At 41.8% G+C, this 20,439-nt stretch overlaps 1 protein-coding gene across 4 annotated transcripts in view; it reads right to left on the bottom strand.

The window, feature by feature from the left end:
* Nucleotides 1-20,439, bottom strand: part of CSMD2 (CUB and Sushi multiple domains 2) — a 312,235-nt gene that overhangs the window by 171,050 nt on the left and 120,746 nt on the right. For all 4 annotated transcript variants that reach the window (XM_030039537.2, XM_030039535.2, XM_030039538.2 and 1 more), the window contains one exon: nucleotides 453-565. In XM_030039537.2, the coding sequence (XP_029895397.1) occupies nucleotides 453-565 (113 nt within the window). The remainder of the gene's footprint in view (nucleotides 1-452; nucleotides 566-20,439) is intronic.

Below are 20,439 nucleotides of genomic sequence, written 5' to 3'. Positions count from 1 at the left end.
TATTCTGAAATCCATCCTTCTAGGGATGACCCGTAAATACAAAACAGTTTACACCTCATTCAAAACAGGCTCAGTTAGGTCTCACTTGAGCAGAGTGTAAATGCAGACAGCCTCTGCAAGACTCTAGACCGCCCTTCGCCTGGTGGGACCCTGTCTGTATCGCCAGATCCCACACAGCACGTTCTGCAAAACTGCAGGTAAAGGAACATCTACCTCTACTAATGAAGCACACAGTGCAAATGAATTTTCCTGTAGCTCAAGTGTTTGTACTCCTAACAATTGCCAACAGTAGTTCGCCACACACCAATGCCTGGATACCCAGCTGGAAAATGAATGTTAACAGGATACAGAAGGATCATACAGGAAGTTAGTTGTAGATTCCTAAGGAAAAAAAAAAAAATAAAATGCTAAACTCACACTGTGAATAGTGAGAATGGGCAGTGAGCATTTACCTTGATATTGGGCACTGAACCCCTTCTGCCTGTGGTTGCCATCTGACGTGAAGTGAAGCCGCAGCCAATTTTTACTGCTGATAACCGGGGCAGGCAGATTCATTCCAGTAAACCTGCAAGAAATGAACCAATAACAGCCAAATGTTACTACGATTGTGAATTATACCCCAAATGTCTGTCCTTCCAGGTAATCCTTCTCCTACATGAATACAGAAAATCCTGAATGAGTACCATATGCTCAAAGAAAGCACCCCAAACACCCCACGGTTGTTTCTATCCATGCATTCCTTTGCTTGTCTTCCTATCTGATGGCTACACTTCTGTAATCACAGGGGTTTCCATTCCATCCTTCTAAGGCAAAGGATACGGGGGGCTGAGCTGGGTACTCACAATGTCTGTGGTACCAGACAAATGAAACGGGTCCAGCTGAACAGCCTAGAGGCTCCAGTCTTCTCCTGCACTGTGAAGAACGAGCGGAAGGTACAGAACAGCTCTACACATTTCCCCAGAGTAACAGAGCCTTGTAGCTCTATCACCTTTAGTATCTTATCGGTATCACAAAGAAATGACATAAAATCATCTCAGGGGACACACTACACCTAAGGTATGCAAGATGAGCTTGACTTTCAAGCTTATTCAGTTCCTGACTCTGTATTTGGTTAACCTGCTTAAAAAAAAAAAAAAAAAAAAAAAAAAAAAAGAGTATGTTTATTTTAACTGAGGAAGAGAAAGGATTGCAAGAACAATTTTCTTTTACTGGAAATGATTTATGATCTATCCCAACCTGGAGATTACAGCCATCAAACATGAGGTGGAAAGCTCCACAGCCCATTAGTAGTCCTTCAGCAACTGTTCCCTTCATACCTCTTTATACTTTTTTTTTTCCTGAGGTATTATGCTGTTTGCTTTATTAAACTCCAGATCATAATTCTTCACTGAGTCGTCACATGCCAAGTCTTAGTCCAGAACAATGTTTACCTAAGTCACGGCACTCTTGAATTGAGGTATACAATTGTAACATTAACCATGGTAAGGAGAATAACACTACCATGACAAAAGCTATTACAGAATCCTATTATTGTTAATGAAAGCCCATTTAATTTTTTAATCATAGACTGTCACTTATTTAAAAATTATTGGCATTCCGCTACCTATGCTTTTTTAGAGGAAGGTAAAAGGATCCTGGAAATCTGTTCCATTCAAAAGGATACTTCAGATTTTATTACATTTTCAAGAGCCGAACTGATAGCCCAGAAAATATTTTAAAAGTCCTTCGCTCAACTAACACCTGTAGAGGTGAGCTTACCTTTTTCTAAGACAAACAGTAAGGAGCCAGGATGGCACCTGGCAGCATATTTATTAATGGTAGATGAACTGCAATGTAATCCTGCTCTACTCATTAATGAAATAGCAGGGATGATTATGCTGCATAGCTAATGCATCTCTGCCACCTACAGTACAGACTTTAAACCTTGTATTATCTTGTGGCTGAATTCTGCATAATTATGAAGCATGACTGAAAACATTCTTTATACTACAAAATTGTATAAGATTGTTCCTGGTCATTTCTCTATTGATTATTTTCATCTCAATTTTGCAGACCCTTTTGAAATACAAGGTGTTATAAAAATGGATTCTATATGGCATTCTGCCATCCTTAGATAACTCAAAGACAGCTGAACCAATTTAATTTGAAACTTTTTCAAATAACTAAGTTCAAACAAGCATATTTTCGGCTGAGATCAAACATGGGATGCCTAAAACCAATTCTGAGAAAGTTACTATGGCTGGTTGTTATGACAACATGTTTAAACTTAATACTCTTACCCCCAAAGGCTATTTTATTATTCATTCTGAATCAATAGTCAAACTTCTCATAAATAATCTTTAGGTATGCAGAGCCAAATTTTACTTTCATTACTGTGGAGAACTGAGTAATTCAACTGCCTGATATAAAAACTAGAGAACAATAAAATTAACCTGCCTGAATGAGGCAGAATTTCACTCCCCTGTCCCCTTTCCCTTTTTTTTCTTTTTTTTGTTTTTTTTTTTTTTTAAAAAAAAAAAAAAAAACCACATACCCTTTTGAGAAGTGGATTCAGTAGCCTGCAGCCTAGTAATCTACTTACACATATGCTTCGTTTTAGGTACATGAGTTAACTTCCACTTCCATAGGTACACTATTAACTTCCAAGGATCCTACATACATGAAGTGCTAGAATTCTACCAGCTGAGTGAATTAACACTTTGAAAATCAATTAGAAAAATTAATGGACTGCACTTCTTGCTACCTTTGCAATCACATAAATAATTACTGAAGGCAAAAGCAGGAGTAGAGAAAAATAATCAATCATAACCACAATGCTTTGTACCCACTTAGCATTGCTATAAAGGAATACAGAAGATTTAGGGTGAAGGAAAATGGTTCCCTGAATTTCTTGCATGGAAATTTTCATCAGCACCATATGTCATTTGCTTAAGACATTGACAGCTTTTTGAAAGGACTAAATCAACCAAGAAATCACTATCAGGTCCTCATTTCCATACACAACACTGCTCAAACTCTCAGCACACAAGACAGCTGTATTCACTAGGGCTCTAGTCTAACAGACTCCCCCTTTTTTCCCTTTTATCTTCCTCTCCCTTTTACTTCCGAAGTTATGCAGCTCGTTGTTAACGTCAGGTTGCAGTATTTCGAGCTAGTTTAGATCCCAGGTCCTGCTGGTCATCGGCACCCAACTCAGATTCTTGCATTGAAGGGAAGTAATGGAATCACTGGGACAAGCACGTGGAAATGCACCACGCAACATATGGGAACATGGGGTTTGGAGTTTGTTTTTCTTAAATTGATTCCAGTTAGCAAAATATAATTAGTTCAGGAAAATAAAGGCCTTAGTTTTTGATGAGTTTAATTGCTTGCAGAGATAGAACTTCAGGCCTTATATCTGCACTGAGCCCCGAGCCCTCTCATATACCCCAAGAAGGGAAATCTTTATACAATGGAAAAGGAACATTTAATCTGTGAACACTATTGTTCCTCCCAGCCACACAGCAGTTGTAAACCTGTGCACGTGGAGCACCGAAATGGAAAAAAACAGCCACCACCCTTTCTTCAGTGCTGAAGGCAGGAACATGCTAGAAGGCACACGCTTTAATCCCAAAGCTGCACTTTCTCCTGTTTCAGAGGATTCAGCCAGCAGGCAGGCCGCCTCACACAACCAGAAAAAGAGCATCCTGCTCTTCCAATTCATCTTCCCCAGCTGCCACCACCAAGTCTGCTGGTGGACAACTGCAGGATGAAGGGTTCCTGCCCACCGAAATGCATATTGCCCAGCACCAGACTAGATGGGTCGGGGGCAGAAATGTTCTGATGGACAAGCAATAACATAGCTAGAGCTGGGCATTTAATGGAAAACATCATGCTCACCTGCAGTTAACTGCTAGCTTTTCACCATAAGGCTCCCACAGGTTTAAAATAATCATTAGGAAGCATTAATGGTTAATTGATAATGGAATATTTAATTACAGATAAACACAGTTGAACTGAAGCAGCTGCATGGTCTTTGAATGCAAATGCCCTGGCTGCTGTTGATGAATCTCAAATGAAATAGGAAGGATGCTCAGCAGGCAAGAGTCAACAGCAATCACGAAAACCAGAGAAACACCCCAAGTCTCCTGCAGGAGCTACCACCAACTTGTCTGTGCATGGGGATAACGCCAGGCAGCACCAATTAGCGCTGCTAAATCTGCAGGCAGAATGACAGCAGCCTAAGACAAAGCAGCAGACGATAAAGGCTGTGACAAGCTCTTGGAGAGGATGCTGATTGCGCTGTGACACAGTACACAATGTTTGTACCGCCAACTTCTCAAGGTCACATTATTTTTCTTTATAAACCCAATGCTGCCTTGCTGTCTTCACAAAAAAGGAGGAGCTACATTACAGAGACTTAGAAATGCACAGAACTAATTAAAAGCAGCTGAAACTCCTTTCCACATTCCCCAGCATACTTCTGTACTACATTATGTGCTCTGAATTTTCAGCACCTACCATTAGCCCAATAAATGATTGAATTTCTAATAGTCCAGTGAGTCATGTAAATAACAGCCCTTCTATTTTGGACCTCTGCCACTGTATTTTTCAGTATCCCAGACTTCTCTTTTTTTTGTTTTGTTTTTTTTTTTTTGTTTTTTTTGTTAAATAAGTCTACTAGCAATTTACAAAACTTTTCATGCCTCTGTATGTCCACTTCCCCCCTCCTCCCCCTTCTTGCTGCCATCACCAGGAGATATGAATCACCTGATGAAATATTCAGCTTCCTGAATATGGCAACCTGTTGACTGAAATCTAAGGCTTTGGAATGACTAAGTTGCAGTGTAAGAACTGTTTTTTAAGTAAAATCGATAATCATTAGTCACTGATGGGAATTTAGTACCCACTTTATATTAAGCATCTTTTTAATGCAGAAGCCACTTGGAGAAAGAGATGAATTGAGCTTCCACCCAAGATTTTCATTTCCGCAGCTTTGCCTTTTTGAGTCTGGAGGTAACCAGAGAGGATGCCGAGGCCAGCAAGGTTGGGTGAGAATCAGGCTCTTGCCTCTGTCTCCCTGGTCTGGTGACCAAGAATTGCAGTAACGGCCGTTCTCTGAACATTATTTCACCCAAATCATCAGACTAGTCCCATGAGGACCACGTTTTTGGACGCTTCAGCTTGTACTCTACCCATGAGAGGTCCTTGAAAGCTAAAGTTACCGTTTGAACCACAATGAACACTCTGCATGAGAAAGAACCTGTTAGAAGATGCCTAACAGTTCAGGCCCTACAAGATATTGAATAAACTTGATCAAGTTCCAAGTGTGTTCAACACCATGTCAAGCAACCAGCGCACAGAAATCAGTGCTCAGAAAATATAGGAACTCCTGTAATTCCTTGAAGAGCATTTAACAGCCTCAGGAAAACTCAATGGTAGTGACAATTTACAAATTTTTTTTTCTTGATGTCTAAGCCTGACTTATCTTCTCCTGCAATTTAAGCTCATCCTGCGCACAGTGGATAGAGAACAGATGTTAGCTTTTTACACCGCAGTCCTTTGTGATACGGAGACATCAGAAGCTCCGTTTCCAGCACACGCGCGGGGAGCTTTGAGGACAGCAGGGTCCGGGCTCCCCACGGCCATCTCCACAGGTAAACACTCCACAAGAAGGGGAAGAACAAGCTTCTGTCCTGCTCCCACACAGACAGAAGGCTTTGAATGTGAACAACTAGTTTAATCTTAGCTCTTCTCTGAATGAAGAGAAAACAAACAAACTGCTCTAGGGGCAGCTGGGCCATTTTGCAGTTGAATGAGGTTGGTGGAACAGTTTATTTACATACATTTGTGATCAGGATGCAAGTCCCAGCTGTTTGTTATATCAACATGTCAGAGGGAACTATGTTAGGAGAGGGCCAACATACACACAAGACAAGAATTCATGTGATTGCAAGTTTTAAAAGAGCTAGAGAGAAATATGAGCATGCCAGGTGCTTTTCCCTGTTTCCAAGCAGATTAATCTCCTGTGGAAACAGGCCTGGTGCACTACATGAAGTTTTCCTTCTGCTGTACCAGGTACTAGATTAATTTACCCCTTGACCATCTGAACTTCCAGGAAAACAAACCAACCCACCCAAGAAGCCAAAACCACACAGATACTCTGCTGTAACTCCCAACATGCTTCTTCACCAGTTCCTTCCTCTAGCAGGTAGCTGTGAGTCCATTACTCTTGCTCAATCAGAAACACCTGCAGCATTAGCAGAGTTTCAGAATTTCATTCTTCCCCTCAAACAGCCTTTTAGTTTGGCAGCACAGCTCTGAATCCTCACCCTGTCCCCAGGCCCCCTACCCTGAACACTGTCTACAAGTTAGACGGCCTGTGAAAGATGCATCTCTTAAGCAACTGATTTCATCCCAAATGCTTTCCAATATTGTTTTTCACCAGAGCGTTAAGACATTTTTTTTTCTTGAGTGAAACTGAAGCCTCCACATTAAACGCAGCTCCTCCAATTCCTTTATTGCATAATACAGAAAGGTTAATGGTATCAAAACTCCTCTTTTGAGCAAAAGCAGTGAAGTGTGGCTTTCTCAACTAAACTATTTTCTTTATTTCTTTTCTTGCTCTTGTATTTCACATTGGATTCAGGCATTAAATATTTATACCATTCACTCAGCCATTCCTCCCTTGGCACAATTAGTATTACTGTACATGGATGGCACTGATTAATCTGCATTCATGCACCATTATCTATTTACAATCCCAATTCCTGCTTTAATTTGGTTCCACATGGAGAGAAAGAAAGGGGAAAAAAAAAAAAAATCAATAAAACATCAGAAAGTGAGCTAGAAGCACTAGAATAGTAGAAGGAGATATTTGCAGACAGAAGATCCAATTTTAACCACCCTGAAATTTGATTAGCATGAATTTGACCGCAGTATTCTTAAAGAACCCAAATACAATGAGCAATTCATTGTGTGGATGCTATACAAACTGACTGTAGGAGAGCGTGGAGTCAAAGGTCACAACTAAAAGCAAGAACTCCACTTGAAATCACGTTAGGTCAAGTGCGTTACTTTGAGATAATGGATTTAAGCGTGAACTTGAAGGCACGCACGTGCCCTGGTGCTGTCCAGAATCAGGATGTAGTCAAATACCAGCTTCAGTGAGCCCAAATAGATAAAAGACAAAGGAACATCGCGGGGCCTGCCTCCCCCCCCCCCCCCCCCCCCCCCCCAAACTATTCTTGTTTTGGTTTATCTTTTAACAGAGAACAAGCTGAGCCTCTGAGAAAGGAGGTTACATTTCCAAGGTCACACCAGTACTAGCTCAGGACAGGTTGCTGCGCTCTGAGCTTTTAAGATTCAGAGAAAACTTTTTTGAGAGGACATTTAATAACTGGCACCTCCAAGAACCTCTTAGGACTTTGACTCAGCAATGGCTCGTGTCAGGCACGAGTGAGACGTGACCCGCGAAGGATTGAATTCAGTCTGGCAGTCTCTGCGTCTCCCTTTTCACAAGTACGTACAATCCCAAACCTCTGGATTCACAGGTATCTGGAATTAATGCCTCCGACTGTTCAGGACCCTGTCCAAGCACAGCTGAGACACACCTTGTGGAAGGCCAGCAATCGGAGAAGAGACCAGGGGAGCTGCCAGCCTGCATGCTGCATACATACCCTCCTCCCTTTCCCTTGGCTAACTGCAAATTCAACAGCAATTCTGCAGTGCTTCCCCTTGCACAAGGGCCATCCAACAGCCCCATAACTTTAGGATAAAGTAACAGACCTTCTTTCACAGCAACTGGTCTTGGTTAGGATTTGTCAGGGGACCAGGAATCCTCGATTTGTATGGGCATGTCCAACCACAAGCACTTGCAAGAAAACGACACCATTGCTGCACTGCTCACGCTTTACCAAAAAGGACTCAAGATCAGCCTTTTGCTCTGTCCTCCTACAACAACGTGCACCAGGCTTCTCAGTTCCAGCTAGGATTTCTCAACGGAGTACAAGGCAACTCTTAATCTAATCTCTCTTTTTACATCCCCTTGGCACATGCATGTCTAATTACAAACCTGCTGATAATCAGTAACGTCAAGCCAGTCTGTGACAGACACTGGGTCCTCCTAGAGTCTCCAACACTAACCTTTAGGGTGAACCTATCTGATATTGCACCTTCCCAGAGCACAGCCTCACCTTTACCTGCTGTGGCTGTATTTTAAGACCAACCCCAAATAAGACCCACTTCAGTCAATGTGGCCATCTGCAAGAAGGAGGTGAGGTTTCGGCAGCATTTCCACAGCAGGATAAAGCAGTCACAGAAAGCTTAACGCCACCTGACAGTCGCAGTCAATAGGAGATTTAAAGAGAGGAGCGTGCACTCCTGGAGCCTTAGCAGAAGAAGAGAAAAACATACACAAACTACTTAAATTTGGGGCAGCAGATGCTCGGTTTAACCAAAATTGTTCAGGGTACAGAACTGATGCCAGACCAAGCCCCGGCACCCCCAGCGCTGCTCTGCAGCTCTACCACATCAGCCTTGACAGAGACTTCCATTTCCTCACAGTCTTTATTATACTGAAGGATTCTGACTATTCAGAGATTAATTCTCCTTTCAGTACAACTAGGGGACATATTGCAGAAGCTCTTCGTATCTCTGTGTATTATTATTCACTTCACCTGTATTTTTAACTTTTCATCCAAACCTCTACTCAAATTATCATGAGAGCTGTACCATTAATTCTGAACATCTTATTTGAGCATGTCTACCCTCTTAAACAAAGTATACTTAAGCACCTCTAGACCTCGTTTTTCGGTCACAAGAGACATCCCATCACAATGGACTTTTACAGGGAAAATGAATAATTAGATCAAGTTATTGTTCCTCACTAAATGCTGTGGGAATGGAAAGAACACACCTGCATCTTAAGTCTGTTTCAGAAGCACAGTTACACAAGCCTAAAAGATGCTCAGAAAATGCAGCGAGACATCAGCTTCCCACGTCACCCCACGTCTTTGTAAGTGTCAGGCTGTTGACACGTAAATCCCTAGGGACTCCTCACTATGGAGCACCCTGTAAAAAAAAAACCACTCTGCAAACAATGAAAATGAACTTCTCAGACCAGTCAGACTTGTGTCTTGTCATCAAATGAAGCACATAGCACCTTCAAGGCTTCAAAGTCCTCTCCTTCATCAGCACATTCTTAAGACCCACAGTGGGGCTCATGGACCACCTTAACCCCATGGACAGATTTAAACAAGTTTTTCTCTGCAAAAGAAGTGGTACTCTCCTCCTCTTCCAAAAGGTACAAGAATTTGCTTAAGAGGACAGGTTATTTTAGAAATGGAAGTGTAGAAAACTTCTTGGCGTGTTCAGACATACTACGACCATACAGACTCCAGTGAACCTGGTGACACCAGACCAGCTCATGATTACTGGAAATGACAGAATACAAGAGGTCTGCTCAAAATCAGTCTGGTCCAGCAAATGCCACCATTACCGACTCAGGACTGTAGTACTGAAAATGAATTCTTCCGATTCAGATTTCACCTCAGTCTTAGCTCCTGGATGCAGCTTAAGGGTAAATCCCTCTCCTGATGTAACCAGGTCACAGCGCTCGTGGCCTCAAACCCTCTGCAATTTTCTTGTTTTCTTTTAACAGAGCTCCACTGATCTTTTAACAACAGAATTCAGCTTTAGCTCCAAGAGCAACAAATCACTCCCAAAGCCTTCCAGTTATAGTGATACCTGCCTTCACTCCTAGAAGCTGGTGCTGGAAGGGAAATCTGATTAATTTATCACTCACAGCTTGCTTACCCCTTTTTCCTCCTTTTTTTTTTTTTTTTTTTTTTTTTTTACACATTCCATCGAAAGATGAAAGTGTTTCCATGCAGCAGCAAAACTTCAGTCATTGACATCAACTTTAATTACTGCCTGCTCCCAAATAAATTTACTGGCTAAAACCAAATCAATACTTTTTTTTTTTTTTTTTTTTCCCCCCAGGAACCTTTACACTGAAGTTCTAAATTCTTCATTTTTTAAGTGACATTTTCCCAGCTCATCTTTAAAGGAGTGTAAACCAAATCCTTGGCTGATTTGAGGTAATGTAGCTCCACTGGAGACAAAGCCAAACTAATTTACGCTGTACAGGGGATCTGACAATCTAATTTCTCTGCTGTTTTCCTTAACCTATGGAATGTTTCAAAATTATTTCAGTCTCTCATTAGTCTGAATTCTCTTGGATCTCTATGCTAGATTAATTACGGTCACTTTAATGAAAGAAGTGATTCATTAGTCCACATGCATTTCTGAAACTGTCACAACAGAGCCATTCAACAGGTAAAATGGTCTCTGAGGAATTCTTATTAAATTTAGCAGTTATTTTTGCACATACCCACCCACTACAGATAACTGGTTTCTTATATTTAATGTACATAGACAGGGTATTACATACATACGCATATACAATATATATCCGCATGTTAGATAGAAAAAAGGGCTCATCTTGCAGGCAAATACTTCGCATTCAAGGTATTAACAGAATCTAGATTTTCACTTTTGGAGTAAAATCCTTTTCAACCTGAAAGCATAACTTTACATGCTGCTTGCCGCAGCAACAAGCAAAACGCAGATGGTGCATAAAGGTAATTGTAAAGCACTCGAGTTGGCCATGAACAGAAAGTTAGTCTCAGTCTTCACTGTAATGCAGCTAAAGTCACATTATAGCTTCAGCTGCAAAATGTTACTGAGGTCTTACATAAGGTTTAAACTTCAAAGCGGAAGATGTCTGCATAATTCTAAAATCCTTCAGAAGAGACATATCCAGTGACACAGTCTGGAGGAGAGGGGGATTTCTGTGCTCTGCCACAGACTAAACTGAGGGCCAAAGTCCAGAATACAGACTTTCTTCTGCACGTCAGGGCTGGGAAAGCCACATCCCAGAGGCATGAAAAATTCCCACTCGTTGGTGCTGTGGACCCTCTGGGGGTGGGTCACCACCAAAAGCTATTAGGGAAAAAAGACCCTTCTTCCTGTACATGTGTCAGCAGCTGGAACAGTACTGCCTACAGGTAGATCTTGTGGACTTCTTGCAAATGGGAAGAGAAAGACACCCTACCCCCCACAAGTCAAAGGGCCCTTAATGCAACCCAACCTCAATGCTAATGGATTGGATAGAAGGAAGTCAACTGACGGAACAGGTGTGTGTCTCTATGGCTCAGAAAAGCAAGACTGCAAAAACACAGACCCATCAACTGTGATGGCCGGTACTGAAAAAGGAGACCATATTGCTGAAATGGGTGTGTTTTATTACATGAAAGTACTTACCATAATACTTTTACTATGGAAATAGCATTTGGCTCCAGTCATACAAAAAAAAAGGTAACAAACATGATTATATTTATTCTATTCAGGAGAAAACAAACACTAATTCAACACAACAGAAGAATGGCTAATGCAATTGAAGCTTACTAATGCTGCATTGCAAATCCCCCAAAGAAATCTGCTATAGCTTTATTACAATTTCCTCTAAACCCTTTCTGCCTCACTATCAGTGCTACAGAGATTGTTTTTCTCAGGGCAGGCAGAGTTAGATGTGTTGATAACAAGAGAGACTATATTTATAACTAGATAAATAACAACCATTCCCATCACTACATGCACAGATATACTTACATCTTTGTCAGTCTAACAATGCACTTAAGTTCCATTAAACTCGGACTCTTGATTGACAGATTAGGCTGGAAAGCCATGGGGCATGTTTTCACAACATTCAGCCCACGAAATTCTGCAGACTGAGACCAAGAAGTTGAAAGGCGATCCGAACTTTAGCCTCCCAGTTTTCCAGCTCACCAGCCACAGAAGTTGCTTCCTTTGGGAACTGGTGCACAACCAGGTCACCTCACCTTTGTTTTCAAATACACAAAACTCACTGAACTGATACTGCCTTCCGCTGCCTAACTTTACAAAGTCACATTAACAATGGAAGATGCTAAGCTTAAGTGACAACTGGAGCCTACATTGAAGCTCAACCACATTCACACCAGACACAGAAGTTCATGACTGTCCTATTTTCTCCTGCAGATTCTGCCTTTATAGCCTGGCACTGTTTACAGTAGGTTCTACTCGCAGGTGTGCTTTGGTCAAGCATTACTTACACATTCAAGAAGAAAAAAGGGACATATTCAAGCCTGCTCTGATAACCTTTCAGGGTCTTAAAGAAGTATCTTTAGAAAAGAGGTGGAAAGGAGGCAGTCACATGCAAAAGACAGTGACCTCTCTGAAGTTCCAAAGGATGCTTATGAGGTTTACCACGATATTCAGGATTTTAGCCGCCAGTCATCTATCAGACACAATGGTAAGTCAGGTGTCATCAGTTGTCACCAAACCAGCCCATGTCCCATCCCTAAGGACTACTTTTGTGGTTTTTTTCCCTTTTTTTTTTTTTCTAGTTTCTACAAAGGCTCTTCTACAGCATAGCAAAAAGTCACAGAAACTAGGAGAAAACAAGATTTGGAAACTGATGCTTAGATTACTGACAGCTCCATGAAGACATGCTAAAATTACAGTAGTAATGGCTGTAGAAATTACAACAAAATGCAAAGCACCCTCAGGAAGAAAGGAACCAGAAACTGCAAGTTCTCTGAAGCAGGGACTTATTTTCTGGCTTCACAGTTAGCACAGTGGGATGTGAATGTTACCAGTTTCTGTGTAAGACTGCAACTTAATGCTGATAATAAATAGCGGCACACAAACACACCAAATGCTGAAATACATCTTTACAGACGGCACAGTACCCCTGCCTCCCTTTTAAAGATGAAGGGAACCGATGGGCTGTGTAACAAGGTGAGGTGGTAAAGCCCCTAGAGAAAGGTGTAAGCCAGGTCTAATGGCTGCTGCCTCCAGGCAAAAGTCTGAACTAATCAAGTGATGAATGGCCCCTGGGTGCCAGTGCGTCCGCAGCAGCTCAGTCCCCTGATCATTTCCACCAGTTCCTCCAGAACAGGACACTGATTGATGACAGCAGCACCATACAGCTTAGGGAACAGTTTGTCCTCTTCCCGTCCCCCATCAACTCAAAGAGGCTGAAGGTTTTATTTATTTTTATTTTGATCATTTTGAAGTGTACATGAACCTGGAATGACGGCAACATCCCTCCTGGCCAAAAGTTACAGCCTACATAGACTGCTTACATGGTGCTCAACTCTTACTGTATTGTGAGTTCTTGGCTCTTGCTTAGACCATGAAAAAGTGCTGCCTTGTTAGAGAAAGCATATAGAAAGATGGAACTGGATCCACCAGTTCTGTAGTTCTGGGTATTTACATAAAGCAACTACATTTCCCATCTTTTTAGCAGACAGAACAATTATGAACTATCACGGTCAAGACTGTTTTACTTTGTAACTTCCAAGTGCAGTAGGGTGACAGTAAGACTAGAATTTCTGTTGAAAAGAGCTTAGTGGAACCATCTGCTTATTTACTCTAGATATTAATTTAGCATGAAGTCCAAAATTGAAGAAAAGCTGCATCATGGCTTTAAGCCAAATCCACAGAAGCCACTTGGTCCCTAAACTCCAGCCTCAAACCTGCAGGTTCTTTAAGCAAGGGCCTTCTCATGCCTTCTCTAAAGAGAGCACCAAGTGCAGCAGCATCCTGAAACATAGCACAGCTCTCAGCCATTTCTAGCATTCAGCATCACCACCCACCACCGCCAAGTGCCAGCAACTTCAGAGCCAATGCTAAACCGTGGATTCTGACTCAAGGTCTCACCCCCAAGATCCCTTTTGCAATAATACCCAGACCGGAGATATAATTTGACCAAATAATACATTCTAAGGCAATATTTCCATCAGCTTCAGCAGGTCTTTGACCAGACTGTAGATTTATGTTGCAAGACTGTTTTACAAGAGACAAAAAAGAGATTTTATCACTGCTCATGCAGAGCTGGCCAAGAACAAGCTGGAGTCTGCTCCATCATGTAAATCAGCTGCATCTCTTAATTCTGAATAGCAGACCAAAACCTGTCCCTCATCTGCACTCAGCACCACAGGATCACACACCAAGGCTAGAAAAGTACAGGTAGCATCCTCAGCCTCCTTCAAAGTAGCACACAATCCTTTTCTCTCTTGATCATCTCTACTTGACAGTGATTCAACACGGTCTTTTAGCAGCCTCCTCCATTGCTTAAAAATTACCATGACAGGTATGGAATAGTTTCTTGTTCTAACCTTCAGCTACTACCAAGAGAAAGTAGTTTCCCTTCCTCCTTGGTATAGCCACGCATGTTTATATAGCAACTGTGTCTGCCTTCATCATCTTTTACATTCATCTCCATAGCAATTTTCTTTTCCAGACCTTGCTAGCTGCCTTTCTGGGAATTTGTTTCCAATCTTACATTTATTCAGAACTGGCATTCCCTCCACATGCGACAGCTGCTGGAAAATTATATATATCCCATTAGCAAACAATACAACAATGTCTGAAAAATCTGTCTGTAAAGCTTGAAGAGGTTTGCTGGAAATTGTTGTGGGTTTTTCTTTTTTTTTTTTAATTAAACTTTCCAATTTCTGAATACAGACAGATTTTAGATATAAAGACAAAAGGTTGTTCTGATTTTTTTCTTTGCGAAAGGTACTTCAGTAGATGGATGAAGTAGACTCCAGGACATCTGCAAAGAAGCTGCTCCATTTTGTCATATTGCTGCATCTCTCCTACTAAACCTTTGCATATTTGCTCAGCCCTTCATTCAGAAAGAATGAGCAGAACCCTTCCCATTAAGGAAAAAAGTTTTTTCCACTCCCTCTTTCCTAAGCATGCTCTTGTGCCAGAAGTAATGGGGGCAAGAGAGGAAGAAGCCTCGCTGAGCATCACCTCCAGCACTATCCGACAGCCATTTCTGTCGGTCAGAAACTAAACTTCCCTCTCACAATGAACGCCGCAGAGCACACGAACCAAACTCTGCCTGCTCCTTTCTAATAGCAGCACTGAAGGTTTGTCCTTAGACATTAGCCTCCTGGAACAGCTTACTCAATCACAGAAATTACTTCTGTGCTAAACTTAAGCTGCCAAAACTTAAGCATTAGAAATAATTAACTCTGTATCTGACACTTGCAAGCGTGCGTGCTCAGAGAGGAAACTACGTAAAAATACCTTCCTCCGAATACCAGCAAAAAAAAAAAAAAATTCAGAATAACAATGTCCTTGAAATTAGGCAGTACAAAGAGGTCAAACGAAAGCAGGTCCATTAGTGGTAACCAGTATTTCAGAGCTCAATCTTACCATCTTCAACAGAAAGTGCATGGCAGGCTTATTACAAGACGGTGTTTTTCTAGCATCTCAGTTAACAGATGTACAAGAGCAACTTTGCTATGAAAGATGGAATAAAGATGCGCTTGTTTTGCTGCATGCTTAAGGCAGGAAGAGAACATCCAGAGAGGACTGTGTTGTGTGATGATTTTGTGGTTTTTTCTGTCTCAAGTCTGGAAGGGATAAAGTTATTCTATACCGCAGCCAACTTAAAACCACTGGAGCTAGAAAAGAAGTGATTATCTTCAACTTCCTCCCACTAAGCCCACTGCTACTTCCTCTGGACACCAGCATGGGCACTGGACTGTGTGATCCCCCTGCCTCCCACTCCCATTGGGGGGAAACTACGGTATTGGGGAGATGCACAGAGTTGACAGAGGACACACCTGGTCTTCTCCCAAGTCCCCCAAATACACCATTTAATTGCCTTCAAATCAAGGGCTTATCTGTTTAGTATTTAACAGAAATGACACCTGATCTTAGCCAAGCACCATATCATAAGCCGTCATTGAATACAAAAATGACAAGTTAACCCACTCCAGGATCAGATCTGCTCTGCATTTCATGCTCTCCTCTATATGGTCCCTGGGACCTGAAAGAAGATGCTTTCACAGTGAGACAAGGCTCTGTGACTTGCAGGGCCAGGTCTCAGCTTTCCAGCCACAAGCTCTGGGCAAAAATACAGCAAGTCATTTAATTTGTAAATTTAATGGAAGAATACTTCAGCAGCAGTATATCATCATCAGGAGAAATGCATGCAACGCCATACCTATGCAACTGCAACAAAAACATGCCACAGTTGTGGCAAGAACCACGGTTAACAGCAGCAGCAATGTGCAAAAGCAACCACATCCACATCCAACTGCGGATACAGCATCAGTATAATGCACACGCTGAAGGCAGCACATTCCAGCAAGTCCCTCTTTGTCTTATGGGAACGCCTTCTGCACCTTCCTATTAGAAGTAAAAATGCCTCTGTCTCCAGTATAAACCATTAATATTTTATGCCTGCAAGGTGGTTGCAGGGGCGGTGGGAAAAAAAAAAAAAAATTAAATTACTCTCCAAGGTCATTCAAGCAGACTCAGTAAATGAGGCCTCCCTGAAGATTCATAAAACTGAAATATACATGTCCTGTATAGTAAAACTTCAGAAAAAGAGAGAGATCAAATATTATTAAAGCTCTGAGTGAGAGCTATAAAAGGCAGGAAATCCAGTGTTAAGTCAAACATTGGATCAAATTCAAAAGGAGCAGAATGGAGGAGAAAAAGATACAGATAAGGATTGTTTCCAACTGTGAACATGTTTACTTTATTAATTTCTGATACCCCTATCCTCTGATCAAGGTGCTTGGGATTGGGCAAAAATTAAACAAAAGCTAGGCACAGTTCCCAGAAAAACGGCCTGGGAGCACTATATCTTCCACAGACAGCCCATCAGTAAATCTCTCTATCTTACACAGAAGAGGTCAGCATATAATTATCTACATTACTGAAAGGGGAAGCAGCCAAGGTGACACAACAGGCCAATGGCCCAGAGCCCAGGTCCCCAAGCCCTCATCTGGTGCTCTTTTCTCATGTGCAATCTGCTTAAAAGTCTAGACATGCCTGGGATAAGACCCTGTTCTGGAAAAGTTATATATACACACCAATTTATTTGTTCTCACGTTTCCTGTATTTTATATAGCATATAAAATATTTCTGTCCCAAATTTCTTCTAGGTCCAGCACTGTTTTTACCCAGAGACCAATTCAGCATATTAATGCTGAACATTTCAGGAGCTCCTCACATTTTACCAATGACATCAACTGCATCGGCCCTTTCCAGTCATCTACGACCCAGCTCAACTCAGATGGCATCAGGCATGAAGGCTTCTCTCACCCCAGCTCCCCTCGGCTGCTTCGTCCCTTCTCCAAGTACATCAATCCTATCCTTACAAAAAGCAAGTCTTTTCCAGACTATCCTCCTTCTCTTCAGAAGGGCAGCACTGTTGTTGCTCGGTTATGCTAATAAATAAAAGACAGGCAACAAAAAAGATTACCTGTGGAATTTTTATGAGGGAGCAAAGATTCAGTAATGATGATGTTGAAGAAGCAGTCGTTCGTACAGAGTGGTCCCCCTGGTAATTTCTACAGTGACTACAGAAGTATAATATATAGGATTATTGCAGGGAAATCTCTCATAATGAAGCAGATCCTTAACTTGGTTTGACATTGTCATTTTACACCACACTATTTAAGGCGAGACCTGCAAAGTAATAAATACTTATTTTGCCAGGATATCAAAGCCCTGTGAGAGGTGCCAGCTACCAGCTAAAGCAACAAATTAAGTTAGATTCTCATTTTTGCACTGAATACCACGTTGTCCTCATTGCCTCTTTAGAAAGAAAAGGAGTTACCTGCTTAAACCGTACAGGAAGCTTTGAGATTGCATTCACTGATAAACTAATGCTTGAGCTTTACTGTAATCCAGCAGCAGAGACAAGCAAGCCCCTTGAGCAACATTCAGTCCATGAAGCTATGGAAGAAATAAGACTTGTTTTCCCCCTTTGCTCACCCTAACACTTTCTTTTCCAAGCCAACATTAATGGCTTTAGCTCTTCCTGTCAAGAGAGACATTTTGAAAAGGTGCTTGCAATATCATGTATATTTACTTAGCAAGCAACTGAATAATTGGAGCAGAAGAGCATAAAACGAGCCTGTCCCTACCCTTTTTGGTGAATTATTTAAAAAAATCCATTTTCAAGGGGCTGGTGTAACAAAATAGTTTGTTGTTGAGAGAATTCCTAGCATTCGATCCCAGTAAATAAATCATTGTTTCTGAGGATCAAGGGCACATTCTCATCAGCAAAGTGAGGGCTGTTGTGTCTATCTTAACATGCCAGCACATCCAGTAACTCAGTAGTAACTACTTCAGAGATTCCCTTGGTGAAAGCTTTCAAAAAAGGAAACCAAACTCATTTTAAATTCCACCTGCCACTGTACTCCCATCTTCAGTCAGTAGGATATTTACAGTTAGGTTAATCGAGTTATCAGTGACGCTTGCTACCTCCTTAGACAAGAAACCACACCTCACCGGGTGATGTGCTCCAGCCCTTGCACGGCCCTAGAAAGGGCTGAACGTGCACAGGAACTAAGCTGTCCTGCAGAAATCCCAACACATGGGCCTCCGCTGAGCACCTGCCGATTTCAGTTTATTTCCACTCTCTGCGCATCACCTCTACTGATAAACAGGGGAATTTGTTCTCAGGACTTGCCAACCTACAGTCTTCACATGCAACACTTTCATCTCAAGAAAAATCAAAGTTTTCCTACTGCATCATTCTTGCCAAAGACATTATGGTACTTACTTCATGAAGAGGAAGAAAAGTCAGGATATTATTGTTGCAGTATTAATCAGCCCCAAATACTCAAAGCCATGAGCAGGTTTTGAAGAAAAAAAGGTCTTGATGGACTTTGGAATATAACATCAACCACCTAGTTGTGGGTGTCATTTTATCATGCAAACCACAGCACTGTAAAGCGGTCTCAGCCCTTGAAAATTTCATGTCTGCAGAAGTCATTTTGCTCATTGAATCAGCTGCATTTAAGAAAACATTGCAAAATTATCATAAGAATCTCCATAATGGGAACAATTTCTATGACAATCTAGACAGTCCATCAGGACAGACTCCATGGCTACAGGCAGTAAGCAATCACAGTGACACAACCTACCATGTACCTGAAGAACTTACATCTTCCACAAACAAAACAAGTAAAGTAGGAAGGGAATTAGCCAAGGTCACACAAATGGGTTATAGCAAGCTGTGTAGCAGGAGTAAACCAATAAATTTTAGAAGTCATTTAATGTACAGAACATACAGTACAACTATGCAACAGTCCTGTGAAAAGCATCTAATGTTTATAAAATACTTTGCTCAGTCAAAAGTTTGGAGGAGGGAGAAGGATTTGTTAATTTAGGTTGTTTCATGCTGTCTGCTTAATATCAATGGATTTAGCTTGTGTCTGTTCTAGAGTTGGACAGAGAGAGTACCAGTGATTTAATTGGCATGAATCCCACGGCAGCCTCTGCCAAGAACAGCTGCTATCTGTCTGGGAGAAAAGCCATTCTTTTTCCCAGAGTCCTACAGTACCAGGACATAAAAGACTCAAAAAAAAACTGTAGCGTATTTCTTACCTTACAGACTGTCTCAGGACTTGGGGTTAATAAAACACAAACATGGCACGTACACAAGAAAGTCTTGCTTGGCATCCTGGGTGTAGGACGCATCTACAAAGAACACATGGCTTTGTAGGGACTATCTGCACAACTCTGCTGTCAGGGCTGCGTACAGACACAGGCACACGCCACTAATATTATCTTCTGAAAATGCGCCTGAGCACAACTAACTATCGGCAGTAGGCAGGACACCCTGGGGAAAAGCAAAGACCAAATACCTCCACTAACATGCTTCCATACTCTTCACTTCTCTTTGCCTGTTCTTCCAGTGCAGTCCTACAACATATAGGACAGGAAAACTTCTTGAATGGTTAAGAGTTTCATAGGACACGTGTCAAGGTTGACTAAATGTTGTCTTACATCTAAATTAATTATATCATCCATAATGATAATTGAAAATTATTAGTTCTGGACAGACCTGACTTCCACATAGCTCTTCAGTGTAATTCCATGGGGAAATCAGTGTTCTCAGAGAAGGGGGGTGGGGGGGGGTGGGGGGGGGTGGTGGGACTGAATAGAGAGGTCATAGACCTCATACTAGGATGCTACTGTGGCTGAATTCAGAGAGCAGTAAGATCTCCTGCCAGGTGCAACACAACATGGCACTGCCTGAAATGCAGAGAACTCCAGTTTACTGTCTAGCACCAGTGTCTACAGCACCTTCTCCTGACTGGGACACCTCCGGGACAACAGCCAGTAGTAGCTGGAAGGCCAAAAACTCTTCTTGGCATTTAACATTAGTCACAGCTAGTAGAAATGCTCCTTTTTGTCCAACAGCAGTATGCTGAGGACTGAGACTGGAAGGCAGCGAGGGTTCTGGCTGCTACTGCTGCACTGCACAAAGCCCTCAGGGACAGCAGTGCTTAACACCAACACCTTTTCGCTGGATTACAGCAAAAACAGTTCACACGGAGAACCCCAATGTCTGACCAGCAACAGTGG

Source organism: Aquila chrysaetos, chromosome 16 (genome assembly GCF_900496995.4).
Source record: "Aquila chrysaetos chrysaetos chromosome 16, bAquChr1.4, whole genome shotgun sequence".
In the NCBI taxonomy this organism is placed as follows: Eukaryota; Metazoa; Chordata; class Aves; order Accipitriformes; family Accipitridae; genus Aquila; species Aquila chrysaetos.
Note: the sequence above shows the minus strand (reverse complement) of the source record. Positions and strands in the feature narration are given on the sequence as shown.